This window comes from Dendropsophus ebraccatus, chromosome 6 (assembly GCF_027789765.1).
Source record: "Dendropsophus ebraccatus isolate aDenEbr1 chromosome 6, aDenEbr1.pat, whole genome shotgun sequence".
Lineage (NCBI taxonomy): Eukaryota > Metazoa > Chordata > Amphibia > Anura > Hylidae > Dendropsophus > Dendropsophus ebraccatus.
Window position 1 is genome coordinate 119,373,913 of NC_091459.1, and position 23,810 is coordinate 119,397,722.

Here is a 23,810-nt window from a genome sequence, read left to right on the forward strand (position 1 = left end):
CTAGTAATGGTGCCTTTTGGTAATTTGCCCGTGCAGTGGATTATGCACAATCTCAGGTCTCCTACTGTAATGAAGTGTCAAAGAAGAGTCGTTTGTGCCACACTCTGGCACACCTCACCACTCCTTCCTCCTCCCTCTTCTTCATGAATAATCAATGCTGCCCGGCCTCCTGCTTGCTCAGCTGTCAGCCAGTGTCTCTGATTGCAGATCAGTCCTGTAGGGCCTGGGTGCTGACAGATTCCTTTTAAATATAGAGTAATATGGCAGTAATAATAACATTTAGCTTACATGAAATACATGATTGTGTAGAGCCTGTGCCCCCTACTCCATACCAGGGACAGAGGGATTACAATATGTGTGTGCTCAGATGCAGAATATATCCAGAGAGAGATTATTAAATATATTTAACACATAGTAAAATGACTTAAAGGGACAGATGTCCTAGCTTCAAGGAAATAAGAACATTACACTGTCCTAGCCTCTCTGCTCCGACCGCCATCTCTGCTCTCTCTGATATAAGTAAGCAGACCCCATGTCACCCCCTGCCTGGGAACATCAGCGGCTACTACTCCTCTACAGACAACAGCGAAGGCGATAAATGGAAGCGCAATGTGCTGAGGTCGGATCGCTGCCCCCCCGCTCCTCTGCTATATTGTGAACAGACAGCGCTGTAATAAAACACAGATGGAACAGCAATAAAGCCAGACACATAAAATGAGCAGAAAACATAGAGGTGAGAGCTACAGGCGCAGATCAAGAATGTTACACTCAATAAAAAGGTCCGTATACCAGCAAAAATAATGGGAAACATCAATTTTATATCACTCACCAGCTTATCCAGGAAAGTAATCATATCCTGCAAGAGATATAATGGTATATAATACTGTGAAAAGACACAAGTGTATAACTAACAATGTAAAAACCATAGACAGTCTATACTGCATCCAACTTGTGGAGCCGCGGCAAATGCTAAGCGTTCGGGTACAGAGAACATTGCTGATATCATCGGGCACCGCAGACACGGAGTGCCGACATTGCCATTTATTACAGAGAACGTTGCTAAACCCTAAGAGTTTGACAAGTTCGCTCATCCCTACACGTAAGCCGCTGTCCCCCAGTCGTTCGGACATTACTCACCAGATGTGACAATGCACAAAGCACAGATAAATGTAAAGGTATATAATCTGCAATCCATTATGATGGTTATTATTCGGCCCTCCCAATGCTCCATTGGGAGATGGCCTTAAAGCCTATAAAGAATATACAGTAACTCCCTTGTGCACCATTGCTTTCATCTATTAACGTCCTTAAGTAAATCTCTGAAATGTCTGGCAGCTGAACGAGGTTCTATTATTACTGACGGGAAGACTAGCTTGTGCAGCTTTATGTGCCCTGGCCTGCATGAGAAAGCTGACCCTGTGTATAGGACAAGCACTTTGCCTCTTGTGTAACACCCCCCCCCCTCATTTCTGTGTAGTCTATCATGATTCTCCAAAAATAAGACATAGCTTTATTTTGGTGGGTGTTAAATATAATCCCTATTCCAATAATAACCCCTAGTTACAGTCAGCTGACCAGATCTTGACACTGGGTGGCTGAGCATCAGACAATCAGGGCCAGATATGTTATCCTCCGACCCCAACTGCTCAACACAGCCTGCAGGGGAGGCAGGAGGGGTAAGAAGATGCATAGTAGGGGACATTGGATATGGGGGGGGGGGGGGAGAGGGTACGGGGGCCAACTACAGAGGAGGGAGGGAGGTATAAAGTATGTGGAATGGGGGGGGGGTCTTACTATAGAGGGGAGAGGGAGGTATACAATAAGGGGGCCTTACTGCAGAGGGTAGAGGGAGGTATTTAGTATGGAGGTCTAACTACTTGCAGTATAGGAGCCTAACAACAGTGGGACATACAGCATGGCAGCTGCCTACTGTATAAAGTGGGGATACAATGTAGGGGCATACTGAGTTTCTCAGAAAATAAGACCTAGCCCTATTTTTGCAGAAAAAAAATATTATAAGACCTACTGTATCTCTGTAATACCTTGTTTATTCTGACTCTCTGAACTGCTAAGTTCTGCAGGATATTGTAGCTACTATATACTGCATAGATCTTGTCATACCTTGCACAGTTGTGGTTGGGAATATTCTTCAATCTCTGGAATAAAATATAAACATACTATTACAGACTATGGATACTATAAATGCATTGTAAATGCATTATTTCATTGTAATTACTTTGTGATATATATCTCAATTCTAAACATTATGCTAGAAAAATGTATATACAGTATATTGTTTGACGTTTTGTATACATACTGACCGGGTGGAGCGGATGACTCCCCGTAGCCCTTCATATCCAGGGCTATCGCTCTGTAGCCAGCAGCAGCCAAGGTCGGCAACTAACAGGAACACAGATCAAAGGGGAATGTTATGTCTGGATCATACATTTATAATATGTTACACCTCACTGGCCATTTTATTGATCCCGCTGTGAACACACTGATCAGATGCTACCGTCATGTCACCCTGGATGACATCACCATTTAGAAATAGGAATGAGAAGTGTCATTCTGTAGCTGTGAAAGATCTCATGGACCATAAATATAGGTAGTGCCACTTTAAAGCGGTCCAGCACTGCGAAAGTTACTAAAAGAACTATAGGTCCTCGTATTGCTTACCTGATACCTCCAGGAATACCAGCTCTCCGGAAAGCCGTGACACAGGCAGATGACCGGCCCGCTGCCCACGTCTACATAATGCAGCTTCACTCCGGGCTGGAAAGAGAGAAGTATAACAATACAAGAGAAACTGAGCTACAACCACATCTGAAAGAACCGCCATGATTTCTACACGAGAAGAAAACAACTTCACAAGACTAATTCCGTCCATGGTTTTCTGTTAGAGATGAGCGAATATGATTCGATCGAGTAGGTATTTAAACGAATATTGCGGTATTCGAAAGATTTAAATTCAATCAAGTAGTGAGTCGAATACGCGGGAAAGCCCTCCCATCGCAGTTGGCGCTTTTTTCAATCCAATGACCATGCAGGGAGGCCGTGAGGGACCCTGGGAGTACACACACAGCGCAAAAACGGCGTCTACCCTCATTGGACGGCTGAACCACATGACCTCGAATCTTAAATACTTGGCTCCCGCCTCTCGACCGCAGATGAGCTTTCAACCTAGCCAGGGAAAGATCTTGCAGCAGGGAGAGATAGGTTTTAGTAGCGTTTTGGTCAGGCAGGATTACTACAGAACCCAAAAGTCCTTTTCAGGGCTAAGATCAAGCAAAAAAGTCATCTCTGAATCAAACAAATAGATGATATAACAGCAGCATCAACAGGTGTATTCATTCCAGTACCCTGTGTGTACAAGTGACTTATAGTGTCCCTGTTTAACACCACTAAGGGCAAGTTATACATATTGTTCCAGTAGCCCACTAAGGGCACCTGATATATACTGTTCCAGTAGCCAAGTAAAAGGCATGTGATACATATTGTTCCAGTAGCCCAGAAAAAGGCACATCATACATACTGTTCCAGTAACGTTCGTACAGCATTACGCGTGGTACGCGCGAATAACAGGATGCTCTGTGGACGCACATTGGAATCATGTATAGTATGTAACACTGCGCAAGAAATACGAAGGAAATGTGTGAACATTGCCATAAATGTTCGTAAAGCATTTGCAAATATTTTACCTTCGCAACTGCAGAGAGTGGCATTATACAGCGATTTTGGGGTGTTGGGTGCACCCAGGCATGCCCCCCCTAATGTCCCAGTGTCATTCTGGAGGTGTTTGCATCGTTTAGGGAGGTTTTATGAGAGACTTGGTGACCTCCAAGGGGTCGAATTTTGATTTCCAAGTGACGGAAATTTTTTTCCCATAGACTATAATCGGATCGAATACTCGTTCAAATAGTCTAATATGGGTGCCTTTCGAATTCTCGAATATTTCACTACTCGCTCATCTCTATTTTCAGTGTTTGTGTAACCTTTTTGTTTTAGCTTAAGGATTCCGAAACATTCTCTCTACTCAGTGATACATTGTATATAAAAGTATCTCATCTGATAGACTCACAGTGATTTCAAGGAGTCCTACTATCTGCCCTGTCCTGCAGAGAACAACCTCAGTATATGTGGAAAGTGAATGTAGATCTACTGTATCGAGGAGAGGAGTAAGGGCCCTATTACACTGGATGATTATCGTGTGGAAAATCGTTATATTGTTTGAATTTAAATGATAATCGTCCCGTGTAATTGCAGGCAACAATCAAAAAATTTTTGTGTGTTGTTGATCAATCATTTAGATCTGACCCTAAAATCACTGTTAATTAGCTAATCTTTAGTTTAATTCTGCGTTTATTCACTAATCGTTCAGTGTAATTCTAAATCGTTCCTTCTTTTGCTGGGATCAGATGGAGTAAACGATGTTTAACGATTGTAAATAACGACTATCGTTCTGTGTAACATGGTGAACGATTTTAGGTTAACAATAAACAATCTCGTTTGCGATCATTTATCGCTAATCGTTCAAAATCGCTTCTTCTGATAGGACCTGAACTGTGACCAGAACTCTATTTTTGCATTGTGGAATTCATAACATATGAATGAGAGGATAGATAGATAGATAGATAGATAGATAGGAGATGGTCGGTCAGAATATAGCTTAGCCAGATGGTATACTGATGGTATACTGGGCACACAGGTATGGTGGCACACCTGCTTTTAGTTTATGGAGGCTATCTATACCCTTTACCCTGTGGTCAGCTACCTGCCGGGCTGTGAGAGGGTCCCTTGGGCAAATATCACGCTGGTCCAGAGTAGAGTTGTAACCCATCCGGACTATCAGTACCGCCACCCACAGAAAGGGGAGATGACGCAAGGATGTGGTATCTACTGTGTAGGTGCTTGAACAAGAATCACTGAGTCCCGTTAGCATAAATAAATCTCCTTTAGTGAGAGTATACTTTATACAGCAGTTAATAGTGCACTGTAGACTAGACAAGACAGGAACTGTACTGAGGACCTTCAGAGCTTTGAGTAGCGAGTAGTTGAGAGGAGTTGGTGTTGAGAGTTTAGAACAGCTGGGAGGAGTTTGTACTGCAGGTTCAGAGTAGAGGAGAGGAGTGTGTCGTGGGAGTCCCAACCCAGGGTAGAAGTGTGCTGTGCCGGAACTTTGGAAGAAGAAGAAGAAGTAGAATACTGTAGACTTGAGAGTAGACTTTTACTTGTGCCCGTGTTTTGACTTTTTGTCTTTACACCACCTACTGCCCACCAGTGTCGGACGACCCGTCCTAGAGTGTGATACATGCCCCAGACCCTGTTACCTGGGATGAGCAGAGTGGCCAAGGTTTCCTGGTGTCACCCGCACTGCGAGATAGAGTACGTAGGCTTCTAATGACTTTGCTCTATTCGGATCAGTTCCTCTTGTTATCAGGATACTGTCCTGCTCTTTTAGACTAGTTCTCGGCGGGGGTTGGGATTTTATCTGACTAGTCCTCTTCCTAGAGTAGCCTTACACTGCATAGTGTGTAGAAGTGCTGCTTTCAAGAAACTGGTGACTAATTCTCCCATATGGGTCTCCTCTGCTCAACCAATAGACTAGGCACAGACTAGAGTGGGGGTGTACTTACTCTTCCCATGCAACAACTTCCTACAGGTGATGCAACTAATCCCTGTGAGTGGTGGAGAAGAGAAACATAGAAGAAAGGGGCTCAGAGATAGGTAGAGAGAAGAGAAGGTCCTCATTGCTGCACAGATCACAATACACAATTACCCTTTGGTTACCTATAGCTGTGCAAAACATAAGTACAGTTACATACAATAGTGACTTATTGTGGCAAAACTTAGGCACTGCTTCATCACCACAGTTTAGTTAGAGTACAGACTTTTGCGAAGGGTGTAACCATAAGCAAACCCGTGGTGGGACACCACAGATAGATAGATAGACAGACAGACAGATAGATGGCAGATAGATAGATAGATAGATAGATAGATAGATAAATGACATATAGATAATAGATACATTGGAGATAGATAGAAGATATATAGATAAAGATAGATAGATAGATAGATAGATAGATAGATAGATAGATAGATAGATAGATAGATAGATAGATAGATAAATAGATATTTTACCATTATGTGGCCCTTTGGACCGTGGTATGCTCCCTCACTTCTACATAGATATAATCCCAGTATCATCCTAGGATGTCCCCGGCAGCTCCAGAAAGTGAGATAAATGTGATTTATTGGGGCTGGCGGCTCATAGTATTAGTGAGGCTTCACTGCCCCCCTGACCTCATCCGTGCACAGCTATCCAGTCCTTTCATGTGGCGCTGATCAATGTGCTGCCCACTGAACACAAGATAATGGCCTCTCCTTTATCTCCTACTGCAGTAAGCAGGGATATATCAGTATATATTACTCACAGGGTCAGAGGTCACACACCGCCCATATCCACAGAGGTCAGTGGCCTCCTCACCTTACAGAAATAATCATACACAATAAATGACTGAGGATGATGCATAGAGTGAGAGTCCTTTATTCCGGCATTAAGGGTGCAGATAGGTGATAGGTAGAGATCATAGCTCAATGTAAATAGCTGCTGTCACTGCCACACTGCAGGTATTGCTGTGAAATCATAGCACTGCCAAAACTTGTGGGAAAGAAAGTTCTGCCACACATTAGATGAGTCTATTCTAGCCCTGTCCATGCAATCTATGGGTTAATGCAGTCTGGCCATATAACTAGAAACCTTATCAATGTCAGTCAGCGACTAAAACCCTCTAAACAAGGCTCCTGCCAGCATCACGGCTGGTGACGGGCGTTTATCTCTTGATCTGATGCCAGACAGCAGCTACCTGCGGTACAAGATGTTCTACAAGGAGCAGCTTCTTATCTGCTCCTTACAGGAACAATACCAACTTAATAACTACATGCTGCCGTACGCTGTCAGGAGCCATACACTGCCATGGGGAGCAGTACACTGCCATGGAGTAGCCCTACACTCGCAATGGGGGAGCCGTACACTGCCATAGGGAAGCCGTACTCTGCCGTGGGGGAAGCCGTACTCTGCCGTGGGGGAAGCCGTACTCTGCCGTGGGGGAAGCCGTACTCTGCCGTGGGGGAAGCCGTACTCTGCCATGGGGGAAGCCATACACTGCCATGGGGGAGCCGTACACTGCCATGGGGGAAGCCGTACACTGCCATGGGGGAAGCCGTACACTGCTATGGGGAGCCAAGGATTTGAGGAGTTTTACATGCTAGTGATATAGCCTATGGCTATGTTCACACAGCATAAGTACCCTGGGAATAACAGAATTCCCGCGGAACTTATGTAGTGCTGCCTTCTGAGGAAATCCTGGCCGGAGTGTATACACATAGTATACACTCCGGCTGGGATCCCTATCAGTGCACACTATGGAGTGATAGGCTGCGGCGGATGCGCCTGCACCAGAACTCTGCGCCGCAAAAGATCATCCGGCCGGTACTGCAATACCCACCAGGATGATCTTATCAGAGACTGGCTATTACATGACACAGCCGGGTCACGGAACGGCCGGTCTCTTACGTAGTGTGAACATAGCCTATGGCTGTATCCATGTTTTCCAGGACTCTCTCTAAGACAGCATCACACTTTTCCAGACACTTGGCGTCAAAAGTTGAGCGTTCAGTTTAGAAAAACATTGCTGGACTCAAATAGTTTGGGAAGTCCGCTTAACGCTAGTCCTGCATGCAAGAGGCGGATCTGACAATATCTCCTGTGGAATGGCTTCAGCGAGCAATAAGGAAATTAGAGAGGAGTGGAAGCTCAGTTCTCATTCACTTCATGGGAGATGAGCTGCAGTTACCCAGCATGACCGCTACACCACATGTCTGTCTCCAGCTATGTTCTATGTGCGTAACACGGCTCTGGCTGATGGTTGGAGATGCTGGGTGTCGGACCCCAATACTGATGGCCTGGCCTAAAAGGGTCCTGGAAAACTCATTAACACCAGAGGAAGCAATTTACCCTACAAAGAGTACAATGGCATGTGCTATGTGTAATATGGAGCATCCTCTCAGCAGGTACTTACATAGCCCACCTACCAGGACCATTTCTACTAGCTATTTAGTGGCTAGATCTGTATGGTTTATTTATAGCGATAGCCCTAATGTAAAGTGACTCCCTTTAGACAATAGACAATGGCTTCTCCGTATCCTCTTCAAGGACTGAATCATCAGCGTAACATTTCCATTATCTTATAGAACAAGCTGTGGCATATATAGATATACACGTGTGGTCTGTGATGAGATGCAGCCTGTCAACTCTCAATGAGATGAACACAGGAGCTGCCACAGGGAATCGGCTCCGCTCCTCTGATATCACTAATAATATCTTATCATCGCGTGTTAATAGAATATCCATGAAACAGACTGCGCTTCATTATAACGTGTTCTGCCAGATATAACATCCAGCACAAGGCCGAATCTTTTGTAAAAGAGGGAATAATAGAGAAGTAGGTGAAGGACATGATCCGGTGTAGACAAAGGAGAAACTGTGAATAGGTCGCCTGCATGGTCTGGAAAACATATATGTAGAGTGATAACATTGTGCCATGAAACCAGCTCCTACATGTGGAGACCTGGACCCCACAGCTGTGTGATATATTATCCTGGACCCCAAAGCTGTGTGATCTATCCTCCTGGACCCCATAGCTCTGTGATATATCCTCCCTGACCCCAAAGCTGTGTGATATATCCTCCCAGGCCCCATAGCTGTGTGATATATCCTCCTGGACCCCATAGCTCTGTGATGTATCCTCCTGGACCCCACAACTGTGTGATATATCCTCCTGGACCCCAAAGCTGTGTGATCTATCCTCCTGGACCCCATAGCTGTGTGATACATCCTCCTGGACCCCATAGCTGTGTGATGTATCCTCCTGGACCCCAAAGCTGTGTGATATATCCTCCCGGACCCCATAGCTCTGTGATGTATCCTCCCGGAGCCCATAGCTCTGTGATGTATCCTCCTGGACCCCATAGCTCTGTGATGTATCCTCCCGGAGCCCATAGCTCTGTGATGTATCCTCCTGGACCACACAGCTCTGTGATATATATCCCCCCAGACCCCATAGCTCTGTGATCTATCCTCCTGGACCCCATAGCTCTGTGATATATCCTCGCTGACCCCAAAGCTGTGTGATATATCCTCCCAGGCCCCATAGCTGTGTGATATATCCTCCCGGACCCCATAGCTCTGTGATGTATCCTCCTGGACCCCATAGCTCTGAGATATATCCCCCCAGACCCCATAGCTCTGTGATGTATCCTCCCAGACCCTATAGCTCTGTGATCTATCCCCCCAAACACCATAGCTCTGTGACGTATTCTCCCAGGCCCTATAGCTCTGTGATGTGTCCTCCCAAACCCCATAGCTGTGTGATGTGTCCTCCTGGGCCTGGACCCCTTAGCTGTGTGATGTGTCCTCCTGGGCCTGGACCCCTTAGCTGTGTGATGTGTCCTCCTGGGCCTGGACCCCATAGCTGTGTGATATATCCTCCCTGGCCCCATAGCTCTATGATGTGTCCTACTGGAACCCATAGCTCTGTGATGTGTCCTCCTGAACCCATAGTTCTGTGATGTATCCTCCCGGACCCCTTAACTCTGTGATATGTCCTCCTGGACCGTATAGCTCTGTGATGTATCCTCCCAGACCCTATAGCTGTGTAATATATATTCCCGGACCCCATACCTCTGTGATGTATTGTCCCAGACCCCATAGCTCTGTGATGTATCCTCCCGGACCCGATAGCTCTGTGATATATCCCCCCAGACCCCATAGCTCTGTGATGTATCCTCCCGGACCCCATAGCTGTGTGATATATCCTCCTGGACCCCATACCTCTGTGATGTATTGTCCTGGACCCCATAGCTCTGTGATGTATCCTCCCGTACCCCACAGCTGTGTGATATATCCTCCTGGACCCCATAGCTCTGTGATGTATCCTCCCAGACCAAATAGCTCTGTGATATACCCTGCTGGACCACATGGCTCTGTGATATATCCTTCTGCACCCCATAGCTCTGTGATGTGTTTTCTTGGGCCTGGACCATACAGCTCTGTGATTAATCCTCCCGGACCCCATAGCTCTGTGATGTGTCCTCCCGGGCCTGGACCCCATAGCTCTGTGATATATCCTTCTGGACCCTATAGCTCTGTGATGTGTTTTCCCGGGCCTAGACCCCATAGCTCTGTGATATATCCTCCCGCACCCCATAGCTGTGTGATATATCCTCCTGGACCGCATAGCTCTGTGATGTGTCCTCCCGGGCCTGGACCCCATAGCTCTGTGATATATCCTTCTGGACCCCATAGCTCTGTGATGTGTTTTCCCGGGCCTAGACCCCATAGCTCTGTGATATATCCTCCCGCACCCCATAGCTGTGTGATAAATCCTCCCGGACCCCATAGCTCTGTGATGTATCCTCCCGGACCCCATAACTCTGTGATGTGTCCTCCCGGACCCCATAACTTTGTGATGTATCCTCCTAGACTCCATAGCTCTGTGATGTATCCTCCCGGACCCCATAACTCTGTGATGTGTCCTCCCGGACCCCATAACTTTGTGATATATCCTCCTGGACCCCATAGCTCAGTGATATATCCTCCCGCACCCCATAGCTGTGTGATGTATCCTCCCGGACCCCATAGCTCTGTGATGTATCCTCCCGGACCCCATAACTCTGTGATGTGTCCCCCCTGACCCCATAGCTCTGTGATATATCTTCCCGGACCCCATAGCTCTATGATATATCTTCCCGGACCCCATAGCTCTGTGATGTGTCCTTCCGGACCCCATAACTCTGTGATGTATCCTCCTAGACTCCATAGCTCTGTGATGTATCCTCCCGGATCCAATAGCTCTGTGATATATTCCCCCAGACCCCATAGCTCTGTGATATATCCCCTCACACCAAATAATTCTGTGATATATCCTTCTGGACCCCATAGCTCTGTGATGTGTTTTCCCAGGCCTGGACCACACAGCTCTGTGTTAAATCCTCCCAGACCCCATAGCTGTGTGATATATCCTACCGGATCCCATAGCTCTGTGATAAATCCTCCCAGACCCCATAGCTGTGTTATATATCCTCCCAGACATCATAGCTCTGTGATATATCCTCCTGGACCCAATAGCTCTGTGATGTGTCCTTCCAGATCCCATAGCTGTGTGATATATCCTCCCAGACCCTATAGCTCTATGATGTGTCCTTCCGGGCCTGAACTCCATAGCTCCGTGATGCCCCCTGTGACCCATAGACCAGGCGCCTTCTTCCCTTGCATCATGCTCTAATTCTATAGACACTATCGGGGGAGGACAGGGGTCACATGGCCTCTGACCGGTCTGTGGGCCCCCATACACAGCTGTCATGTCCTGTGTCATCTCACTCCTTTCTATCATAGACAGCAGGAAGTGTTTCAGCAGTTTACTCTACAGCAGTTCTTCTGTGGGATTGGTGTGATCTGGAAAAGGTCGGCACTCCGATGAAAAGCGGTGCCTGGGCCAAATAGGGAACATCAAAAAGAAAAAATCCCGGCACTCGCCAACTTCTGCAAAGTGATTTATTTACACGTGCATATACAGACAGGCGGATAAGGACGCGTTTCGGCGTAGAGCCTTTCTCAACAAGAAAGGCTCTACGCCGAAACGCGTCCTTATCCGCCTGTCTGTATATGCACGTGTAAATAAATCACTTTGCAGAAGTTGGCGAGTGCCGGGATTTTTTCTTTCTTCTGTGGGATTGGACCTGATGGACTAGCCTTCACTAGCCCACACACACACAGCAGTGAGCCTTGGGCCCCCATGACCCTGTCCCGAGTTCTCTTTCCTTGGACACTTTTAGTAAATACTGATAACAACATAACATCCCATAAGACTGTCGCTCTGGAGATATTCTAGGCCCGGCGTCTAACTTTCAAACTGAATGGTCACTTGCTTCAATATATTCCCCCTCCCATGACATGACAGCCGCCATTGCCACCAGATGGTCTATGTTATTCCCATTACTTGAATGTGATTAGAATGGCTATCGTTGATCAGTGTAATGAGTTGGCATTCTGTGTATGGTATATGAATATAGTGTGTTGTAGAATTATATTTATTACATGGAATATGGAATCTTACTTTTATGGTAACGTATCCATGAGGGACAGTGTCGGGGTCTGCAGAGGGGGGCCGTACTTCTTCACTTTCTATGATCTGTTATAACACAAGAGGGAAATTTATTTTCATACAATATATAAAAGCCTTAGGGCCGTATTCCACGGCCCGACATTGCACTGTAAGCGAGTGCCGATCAGATAGATCTGCCTTAACACAGCTTGATAATCGTACATGAGGCTGCACAGATATTATTAGCGATGCCCATGCAGCAATGTGCAGCAATGTGCTGCCCGCGGACGACGATTTTTAAACTTGGTGAAAGACAATGAGCTATATCTGCCTGAATCGTCCTGATTGGGCAGGTTATTGCTCCGTATGATAGGACCATTACCCAATGCTCATAGTCTGTTTTCCCCAGACACATAGTTTGCTATATTCTCATCTGGATGCCGGATAATCAGACATGATTTCCATCCATTACCTTCACGCCTGTCAAGTCCTGTAGCTCCTTCAAAGCATTTTCTGTGTCCTTGACCAACACTGTCGCTATCCCCATATCACGGGCGGGTTTCAGGTTGGCACCAATGTCATCAAGGAAAATGGTCTGTAATAGAAAATAGACAGTAGGTAATCAGCGTCATGGAGAACATTCTGGAAAAGGATGAAAAAAAACGTACATGATGTGTGCACAATTATGTCTGTCACCCCTAGTCTTGTCAACAGAAGGTCTGGGATTTGTATACAGGAAGGTTCTAGTTTGGAGTCTTTAAATAGGAGGGTTATGATCTGGGATCTGTATATAGGAGGGTTCTGGTCTAGGATCTGTATATAAGAGGATTCTGGTTTGGAGTCTGTATATAGGGGTATCAGATTTGGAATCTGTATTTGGGAGGGTTCTGGTTTGCGGGTCTGTATATAGGAGGGTTCTGGTTTGGGATCTGTATTTGGGAGGGTTCTGGTTTGGGGGTCTGTATATAGGAGGGTTCTGGTTTGGGATCTGTATTTGGGAGGGTTCTGGTTTGAGATCTGTATTTGGGAGGATTCTGGTTTGGGGGTCTGTATATAGGAGGGTTCTGGTTTGAGATCTGTATATAGGGGTATAAGGTCTGGGAAAAGTGAAGATTGGCCTGCAGTCTTTATACAAAGCAGTCAGGCCGGGGATCTGTTTACAGGGAGATCAGAATAGCACAGCTACTTTCTTGTAGAAACAGCTCCACCCCTGTCCTTAGGTTGTATGGTATTACAATACAGTTCTATTCACTTTAATAGAACTGAGCTGCAAAAACCCACACCCAACCTGAGGACTGAGTGGTGCTGTTTTTAGAAAGAGGCTTTTTTTTAAAAAAGGATCAGCCCTGTAAATGATTTTGTAACAGACATAACCCCCTATATGATGGTGATTAAGATGCTACCCCTATAAGATAACGGCTCACCTCCTGAGGCTCGGCTTTCAGCATCTTCAGGGCATACTCATATATCCGGCTTTCTGGTTTCCTCATTCCGATGCGGCAGGATTCGATGACCAGGTCAAAGTGGTGGTTCAAGAAAGAGAATATGTCAGCGGTGCGCTGCCGGCTGGGGCTGTCATCCACCCAGTTGTTAGTGAGCACACAGGTTTTGAACCCTGTAAGTAGAGAATTAAATGGTGATGCAAGTCATGGACCTGTCATGTGAAGGATACTCAGAATACCATAGAACAACCCATGCTTCCCAAAACGTAGCTGATAAAGTGTCTGTACCACATCAATGGTAAAGATCTGATGTGTCAGGACTGATAACAGCATTTGTGTCTGTAATTGCCCTTTAAAAAATACAGATGAGGTGGTATATGAAGACTGAAGCCATACAAGACTGTGTGATCAATGATCCTGGAGAGAAATAAGATGTTCCCATAGGATCTGGTTATTCGGCATATGTATAAATTAGCTGTGACATGTTAACATTGCAGTCAGATAAGAGGTGTAGGTTAGTCCCTGACCTTGTCCCTGAGAATGGATCATATTGATCAGATGTATTGACTCCCTCCATACGCCTCTGATTTATATAGAGGTACACAGAGGTTTTTCATGTGCGTCTCTGAATGTTAAGATCTATATGCCCTAGAAACACACAACGCTTCAATATAAGGTTACAGTATAAACATATAATCACTAGGGGTTAGCAAAGTTAAACATCCCCATCTCAGAGGGCTCTGAAGGGCACTTTACATGATGCCAGTAGGTGGCGTTGTAGCATTTGTAGGGTTTAGCATTCGTCAGTATTAAAGCTGATTAGAGAGCAATGTTCAAAATTAGGGGGGGGGCAACTTGAACATTTGTATTGTGATTTCCCTAACTACAGCGCCACATACCAGTAACTTTTGTACCAAAATTTTTTATCTATTAAAGTGACTCTGTACTGTCACTTTGCCGCCCTGAAACCAATAGCACTGCGTTGTAGAGCTCCTCCCACCACGCCAGCGGATCGGGGGTCGGCCTGTCTCCCAGTGCCAGTATTTAGAAGAGAAACGACTTTTATCAATGCAACTTTTATCAATGAGGGCAGTAAAACTGGTGTGGCCTAAAGGCCCTATTCCACCAACAGATCTGACGACAGATTATCTGCCAAAGATTTGAAGCCAAACCCAGGAGCAGACTATAATAAGAGATCAGGTGATAAAGGAAAGACTGGATTTCTCCTCTTTTCAAATCCACTCCTGGGTTTGGCTTCAAATCTTTGGCAGATAATCTGTCGTCAGATCTGTTGGTGGAATAGGGCCTTAAAGCATCAGTGCCCTAGGCATTTGGCGCCACTCTCCCCGCCTCCATCCAGCCTAGGGGCGTTCTGTAAGCGAAGGGAGAGAGGCGTCACAGGCCTAGTGCAGTAATGTTCTGACTGCCACCTGCCCCGCATTGATAAAAGTCGGCAAAGTGCCGGTACAGAGCTGCATTAAATATCGAGCACATCATATTAAATGCCCATTGTGTGGCTGTCATCTCATTTGGAGCAGCAGGGCCCTGTGAGTCAGGGAAGATTAATTTCACTAACCCTGTACATTGCATTATTCATCCTGTCCTAATCCTTAATAATATCCTCTATTATACTCCAGAGCTGCACTCACTATTCTGCTGGTGGGGTCGATGTGACAATGAAAAGACAGCAGTGTAAAGGATCCTCCATCTCTTATGTCTTATCCATCATAGATACATGGACCAACAACGGACATTTTACTGCTCCTCTACTTACCTTGGTGTGACTGCTCTTACAGTAAAGAATCCTCTCTATGCTGACAGAGACACCTTCCTTCCTCTAGATGATAATAACATCCGCCATTCTTACCGTGGTTTCTCAGCACTATGGCGGCTTTCAGAATCGGCTTGTTGATTCCTCCATTGTCAAATATATCATGGAAGGCCGGCTCCAGAGAGAAGGTATCGGGAAGGGTGACCCCAGATTCTTCAGCAGACGTCTGACATTCCTTTGTCATTTCTGTAACAAACTATAAGAAGACAGACCTCAGCGCGCAGGAGTCAAACTCGAATCCCTCCAGCTACTGCAAAACTACAATTTCTATTTTATGGCATGAATTTAATAATTAATCACTGACCAACCAGCTAAAATTCTGGCTCTCACAGACCTGTTAGTTTCTCTTTAAGAAGCGCCTCCTATTCTGCTTTCATTACCTGTAATATTTGCACCTGTTTGACCATGTAACCTGTATAAAAAACAACTGTCCACACACTCAATCACACTCCTCTCCTCAATCACACTCCTCTTCACCATGGCCAAAACCAAACAGCTGTCTAGAGACACCAGGGAAGAAAAAGTAGACCTGCACAAGGCTGGAATGGGCTGCAGGATAATAGGCAAGCAGCTTGGTGAGAAGTCAACAACAAATGACTGTCAATCTTCCAAACGCTGGGGCTCCATGCAAGATCTTGCCATGTAGGGTAAGGATGATTCCGAAAAAGGTAAGCCCAGAAAAAGATCAGCCCAGACTACACAATAAGATCCAGTCAATGACCTGAAGACCCAGTCATATAGATTACCCTTAGGCTGCACTCACACGTCAGTGTTTTTCCTTGTCCGTGATTTTGGTCTACTAGCTACCTCCGTGATCCGTGTAAAGCAGTCCATTTTGTCATCCGTTTTGCATCCGTGTCCATGTTTTTCACGGATCTGTTTAAAGCATTTTAAATTACATTTATTACATCAAATCCGTGTTTTTCACAGATGTCACCGTGTCAGTGAAAAGCACAGATCTCATTGATTTCTATGGGGAATCCTTTCCGTGCATCCGTTCTGAGTAATGACATGTCCTATTTTTTAACAGCACGGATCACGGATCCGTTAAATCATGGAAAGTCTGAATAGCCCAATAGAAAGCAATGGGCTGTAAAATTGTCCGTGAGCATGGACAACTTCACGGAACGTGTGAATGCAGCCTTAGTTATACACTACGCCATCATGGATTAAAATCCTTAAGGGCACATAAGATCCCCCTGCTCAGACTAGCATGTTCAGGCCTGTGTGAAATTCCCCACAGACTATCTGGATGATCCAGAGGAGGAGGCATGGGAGACTGTTGTGTGATCAGATGAGACCAAAACGTAACTTTTTGGTATCAGCTCCACTCGCTGTGATACTGACCAGAAACACACAGCCAGCACAACTAAGGAGCGGCTCCAAGAAGCATTTCAGGGTCCTGGAGTGGCCGCCAGTCTCCACACCTGAACCCAATAGAAAATCATTGGAGGGAGCTGAAACTCAATACTGCCAGCGACAACCCCAAAACCTGAAACATCTGGAGAAGATCTGTATGGATCTCCAGGTCAGGTTCGGTTTGCAGTTAAGCTCCATTCACTTAATGGAACTGAGCAAAACCCCGCCCAAGCTGGAGACAAGAGTGGGGCTGTCTCTGGAAGAAAGTGGCCATGTTTTTGTAGCGCCGAATAACCCCTTTAATATACCTTATTACAGTGGCCATTATATGTGTTACATATCCTATGCATGTTTATGAGACCCTTCTGCGGACAGATGTATATACCACTGTACCATCTCATTCATATGATACATTACGGTTCATAGACCACAATGCTTTGAGCCTTTGCAGCAGTTTTCCACCTCACCTGAGAGAGCGGTATCTGTCCCCTCTCTGCCCGGGCCAATGGTCCATCAGAGCCACTCTTCACAAACACATTCAGCAGGAATCCTCTGGAAGAAAAAGAAAATGCAGACACATGTAAGTCCATAGAATCCCATAGAACCTTTTATTATCCAGTCTTAGGGCCCTATTACACGGGGACCATTATTGTGTGAAAAATCATTATATTGTTCGAATTTAAACGATAATTGTTTTGTGTAAATGCAGACAACAATCAAACAACCAACGAGAAATCGTTCATGTGCCGTTGATGGTTGAGTTTAGGCCGATCCCAAAATCATCGCTAATCATTCAGTGTAATTCCACATTGTCGTCTCTTTTGCTGGGATCAGATGGAGTAAACGATCATAGTAAGACCTTAGGCTACACAGTGACATCGGTCAGGCAGGTTTACATCACTAGGTAACGATCCAGGATGCCGCCACATCACAATCAATGTAAATAAATGATCGCTCTCCCAAATAAGTGTTAAATATTTTAAGAAAAAAAGTAAAGCCATAAGGCAATGGCTGCAGTTACCTATGAGACACGTATTGGCCTCTCTAATGTAAGCAGGATTAGAAAATATTAGCATAAGAGCGTGCTCACTGTAATGGAGCCATTACCCATCATCCCCCCGGATACAGATACCTAACTCTAATACCCTTATCCCTAAAAACCATTCAATGGATTAAGCACATGAGAAAGTTTAGTGTCTTATCGTGTAATATCCGATAACCACAGGATGGATATATCATGCCCCCCCCCCCCTACAAACACACATAGGGCATCTCATCATCTAATATTCTGAATATATTACAACCAACCACACCCTGGCAAATGCTCCGCAACCAGAGATGTGCCGGCCTGACCTGACATGTCATTTATCATTTGCAGAGAGGGAGATGGAGGCTCTTATGCAATTCATTTTAATGAAAAAGTTTTAAAGTGTTGCTGTCGTTTACATTTTTTTTTTTTTGCAGAAATCAATAGTCCAGGCGATTTTGAGAAACTTTGTAATTGGGTTTATTAGCCGAAAAATGCATTTTTATCATGAAAAAGCAGTTTGATGCTCCCCCCCCCCCCCCCCCCCCCCCGTCTTCATTGTTTTCTATGGAGAAGGGAGGGGTGGAGGGATATGAGGCACCAAAACAGGACAACAAAGAGTTAATTTACAGCTACATCACCGAGCTATCTCCTCTGATGTCAGCACTGACCTCTCTGGCCTCTGAATAGCAGCTTTTACACAGGTCCCGCTGTGTAATCTTTTGTTCTCTGATCTCTACTGGTGACTAATCTCCCTCCTCCCCTCTCCATAGAGTAGACAGACAGGGCTCAACTGATGTAAAAGAGTTGAGATTTCCTGATAATGCGCAGTGAACAAGAGAGAGGAGGGAGGGGGGGGGGGCTGGGAAAAGGCTTTTTAAATGCAGATAATGGCATATTTGCCTAATAAACCCAATTACAAAGTTTCTTAAAATCGCCTGGACTATTGATTTCTGCAAAAAAAAATAAAACGACAGGGACACTTTAATCGAAGAAACCAATAACGTATTTATCTCAGTCTGTAGTGTATACGGTGACGCTGCACTAGTTGGATTTCCCTTCTAGCAGAGGAGGAGTGTTTGGCTTTGTTCACACAGGTGCCGGGTTACAGTCAGTATCACTGTTGCTTTTCCACTATAAAAACATCTTTGTATTCAGCAATGTCCTTGGAATAAAAAAGAAGCTTGTAAGAAACAAACAGAAGGTTTATAGACTGGTAAAGATCTCTAGCTGTCCTTACCTCCCAACCTCAGCTTATAGTATTGAGTATGGTCCATTATAGCTGTCCCAGGAGAGGTACATTTGTGTGTCTATTAGATAAGATATCTAAGAGGGGGCTCCATAGCTGGGACCCTCATTGCCATGTTATGGTGAACCTCAGATAGATGGTGCTACACTGATCCAGCAAGGCCACTGTGAAGGCTTACTATTAGCCCAAGAGAGGCCAGTGTGAGTGTAGGAACCATCTCTCTGAGGTCACCATAACATGGTCAGATGGTACACTCTATCTGATCAAATGCTTTGCTAAGAACCTCATTTTTGTTCAAATTTTACTGTAGCAGTTTTTCTATAGACAAATATCTATATAATGTATTGGGTAAGTCCTAGCATTTGCAGGTTGCTGTTGCACTCTTGTTTTTGTGTGTATCCTAACAATGGCAGCACGCACCTGCTTAGTGTAAACAGTGGTATTGGTTGTGGTGGCTATTTTTTTTTTCCTATGTCATTAGGCATGTCAAAAGTTATTGATTACAGTGGGTTTCACTGCATTTATCAGGAGATATAACTTGGGAGATAGTACCATCCACTTACTGGCCATATCTCCGTATTGGCCGATTCTGACAATGTAAGTCTTTGAGGCTATGTACATGGTTGAAATTAGCGAGCAGCCAAGGGATGGATGGCGCTGCTGCTGCTGCTGCGGTCTCTCTCCAGCTATATCTCCTGATCTCTGCAGTGAGACTTGCTGTGATTAATAACTTTTCACATCCTCAATGACAGGTCAGAAGTTATTTTTTATGACAGTGACCTAAATAAGAAGTCTGGCCACAGCATTTTTTTTTTTTCAAATGACACGGACTGGGTTAACATAAACTATGCCAACTCTCCAGTGCTGGATTGTCACTCTGAGACCCCTGCCGGGCTCCGGGATGTCCACCAGAGCTGGCGTCACAACCTGGCTGATGGTGACTGGGGCGAGACGGCAGGAGGCTGAGGGTACAACACATCAGCCGCGACAGGTGTCATGATCACAACTCAGGGGAAGATGCCTTCTGGCGGGGGTCTCGGAGCTGGTCTTACGGCGCATCGTGGGCACCAGGAGAGGTAAGCAATTCTTGATTGTTATTTTGTCCCTGCTGGCTCTCGCCTATTTCTTCCCGGTTTGACACTTCACCAGCATTTATAATATGTTTTGCCTCCTCCTGTGTCTATACACAGATGGATGGAGCACAGATGAGAATGAAGACGCTCCTCTAAGGGCCTCAGATTCCTGCTCTTGCACATAAGTCAACATTAGACATGGTAACGTCACCGATAACTATGATGTCATCTTTTCCTGCTATTTAAGAAGTTTCATCCGCCAAGGGTTTATCCTAACCCTCAGTCTTAAAGGGGTATTCCACCCAAGAGCTAGAAAAAATGAAATGTTCTGAAATGTTCTGATGCGGGCGCATCCGTGCGCGCCCGCATCAGAATTCCCCAAATCACACTATGGAGCCGCTCGCTCCATAGTGTGCACTGACATGGATTTCTGCGGCTACTATTCACGGCCGCAGAAAACTGACATGGCAACGTGGGGTATTGTGAGTACTTTGAGATTCTGAGGGAATTGGGGAGGTGTAGTGAGTCAGGTCCCTTAATCGTCTCTATTGCACACTTCATTAAATTAAGTAGGCTCCACTGTAGTACACAGGATTTATTCAGATATATTCTCAATACAGTGAAAGAAAGAAACTTCAGTGGTGACAGTGATTAAATGCTTCCAAGCACCCACACAGTCTGGCTGCTTCTCACAAAGGTCAGTTTACAGGTACCTGTGTTTCACCAGTCTTATCCTGTATTCCATCACATTCCCACTGGGCCAAATTTTCTCCCTTGTGGCAAATCCAACTTCTTCGCTATGATCTCTGGCTGCTGTTTTCACATAAATCTGGCTTTCTCTGTCACTGCTTTTACCTCACACACAGCACCTTGCTTTCTTTTACCTCACACCCAGAAACTTCCTCCCATATCGCACAACACTGGCTGGGCTCCCTTCCGGATTCTTCTATGTCCCTCCTCTCCCAGTATGCATAGCACAGCTCTTACTGTTAACTTCCTCACTACTGGACAACAAGCAATGTTGTGCGGTTGCACTACCGGCATTCTCTAACTGCCAGACAGAATTTATTAACCCTTGACAGTGACAGTCAAGCTTACCCTGGGCCACATATCCATCCACAAAGAGAGATTAGAAAGAGATGAGATGAAACACCTGTTTCTTTTCCCCTATACTGCTCTGGAGGCTGTCACTGTTCTGTTGTTTCTCTGCCCCTTAGCTAGGTGCTCACTGATTGGTGTGATGTCAGTGGTGGGCGGGGTTAGAGATGGAGTGTTACAGCTTGCCTGGCAACAGAAGAGACAGATCATGTGACTTTGGTCTCGGAAGGAAAAGGGAACACAGAGGAGCCCAGACCATGTGGACCAGAAAATGAGAATTTTAGTCACTTTGTGTCATTGTGGTCCCTTTGTATCCCCATATGTATCTGGCATGACAGTTTTGGATTATTGTGAGGGGTAGTTTGAGGCTAATAAAAGTGGGGTCATCCTCTTAGGGGCACACATCCTATATTACACAGGTCCTGGGATAGCCAGCAATCTTACAGAATACTTGGAGACCTTTACAAGAAACACTAGAAGGTAAGAAACTCCCCTCATCACACAGCCCCCTTCCATTGCTCCCCTCGTCTACACAGCCCCCTCACATCGCTCCCCTCATCTACACAGCCCCTTTCCATCGCTCCCCTCATCTACACAGCCCCCTTCCATTGCTTCCCTCGTCTACACAGCCCCCTCACATCGCTCCCCTCATCTACACAGCCCCTTTCCATCGCTCCCCTCATCTACACAGCCCCCTTACATGGCTCCCATCTGCACAGCCCCCTTACATCGCTCCCCTCATCTACACAGCCCCCTTACATGGCTCCCCTCATCTGCACAGCCCCCTTACATCGCTTCCCTCATCTACACAGCCCACTTACATGACTCCCGTCTGCACAGCCCCCTTACATCGCTCCCCTCATCTACACAGCCCCCTTACATGGCTCCCCTCATCTGCACAGCCCCCTTACATCGCTCCCCTCATCTGCACAGCCCCCTAACATCGCTCCCCTCATCTACATAGCCCCCTTACATCACTCCCCTCGTCTGCACAGCCCCCTAACATCGCTCCCCTCATCTACACAGCCCCCTTACATGGCTCCCCTCATCTACACAGCCCCCTTACATGGCTCCCCTCATCTACACAGCCCCCCTACATGGCTCGCCTCATCTACACAGCCCCCTTACATCGCTCCCCTCATTTACACAGCCCCCTTACATCGCTCCCCTCATCTACACAGCCCCCCTACATCGCCCCCCTCATCTACACAGCCCCCTTACATCGCTCCCCTCATCTACACAGCCCCCTTACATCGCTCCCCTCATCTACACAGCCCCCCTACATCGCTCCCCTCATCTACACAGCCCCCTAACATCACCCCCTCATCTACGCAGCCCCCTTACATCGCTCCCCTCATCTACACAGCCCCCTTACATCGCTCCCCTCATCTACACAGCCCCCCTACATCGCTCCCCTCATCTACACAGCCCCCCTACATCGCTCCCCTCATCTACACAGCCCCCCTACATCGGTACCCTCATCTACACAGCCCCCTTACATCGCTCCCCTCATCTACACAGCCCCCCTACATGGCTCCCCTCATCTACACAGCCCCCCTCATCTACACAGCCCCCTTACATTGCTCCCCCTCATCTACACAGCCCCCTTACATCGCTCCCCTCATCTACACAGCCGCCTTCCATCGCTCCCCTCATCTACACAGCCCCCTAACATCGCTCCCCTCATCTACACAGCCGCCTTCCATCGCTCCCCTCATCTACACAGCCCCCTTACATCGCTCCCCTCATCTACACAGCCCCCTTACATTGCTCCCCTCATCTACACAGCCCCCTTCCATTGCTCCCCTCATCTACACAGCCCCCCTCATCTACACCGCCCTCTTCCATCGGTCCCCTCATCTATACAGCCCCCTAACATCGCTCCCCTCATCTATACAGCCCCCTAACATCGCTCCCCTCATCTACACAGCCCCTTACATCGCTCCCCTCATCTACACTGCCCCCTAACATCGCTCCCCTCATCTACACAGCCCTTACATGGCTCCCCTCATCTACACAGCCCCCTAACATCGCTCCCCTCATCTACACAGCCCCCTTACATCGCTCCCCTCATCTACACAGCCCCCTTCCATCGCTCCCCTCATCTACACAGCCCCCTAACATCGCTCCCCTCATCTACACAGCCCCCCTCATCTACACAGCCCCCTTCCATCGCTCCCCTCATCTACACAGCCCCCTAACATCGCTCCCCTCATCTACACAGCCCCCCTCATCTACACAGCCCCCTAACATCGCTCCCCTCATCTACACAGCCCCCTTACATCGCTCCCCTCATCTACACAGCCCCCTTCCATCGCTCCCCTCATCTACACAGCCCCCTAACATCGCTCCCCTCATCTACACAGCCCTTACATGGCTCCCCTCATCTACACAGCCCCCTTACATCGCCCCCCTCATCTACACAGCCCCCTTACATCGCCCCCCTCATCTACACAGCCCCCTTACATCGCTCCTCTCATCTACACAGCCCCCTTCCATCGCTCCCCTCATCTATACAGCCCCCTAACATCGCTCCCCTCATCTACACAGCCCCTTTACATCGCTCC

At 46.6% G+C, this 23,810-nt stretch overlaps 1 protein-coding gene across 2 annotated transcripts in view; it reads right to left on the minus strand.

Annotated features, from left to right (window-relative positions):
* Positions 1 to 23,810, minus strand: part of EPHX2 (epoxide hydrolase 2) — a 51,191-nt gene that overhangs the window by 26,555 nt on the left and 826 nt on the right. Inside the window, exons 1-10 of one of the 2 annotated variants that reach the window (XM_069975749.1) lie at positions 20,859 to 21,698; positions 17,264 to 17,348; positions 15,474 to 15,633; positions 13,589 to 13,779; positions 12,637 to 12,759; positions 12,177 to 12,251; positions 2,680 to 2,775; positions 2,322 to 2,400; positions 2,122 to 2,156; positions 830 to 856 (exon numbers count right to left, since the gene is read on the minus strand). In XM_069975749.1, coding sequence (XP_069831850.1) covers positions 830 to 856; positions 2,122 to 2,156; positions 2,322 to 2,400; positions 2,680 to 2,775; positions 12,177 to 12,251; positions 12,637 to 12,759; positions 13,589 to 13,779; positions 15,474 to 15,633; positions 17,264 to 17,348; positions 20,859 to 20,890 — 903 coding nt within the window. In that variant the 5' untranslated portion in view covers positions 20,891 to 21,698. Of the gene's footprint in view, positions 1 to 829; positions 857 to 2,121; positions 2,157 to 2,321; positions 2,401 to 2,679; positions 2,776 to 12,176; positions 12,252 to 12,636; positions 12,760 to 13,588; positions 13,780 to 15,473; positions 15,634 to 17,263; positions 17,349 to 20,858; positions 21,699 to 23,810 lie in introns of those variants that run through there. The other variant, XM_069975748.1, reaches the window with a different exon arrangement.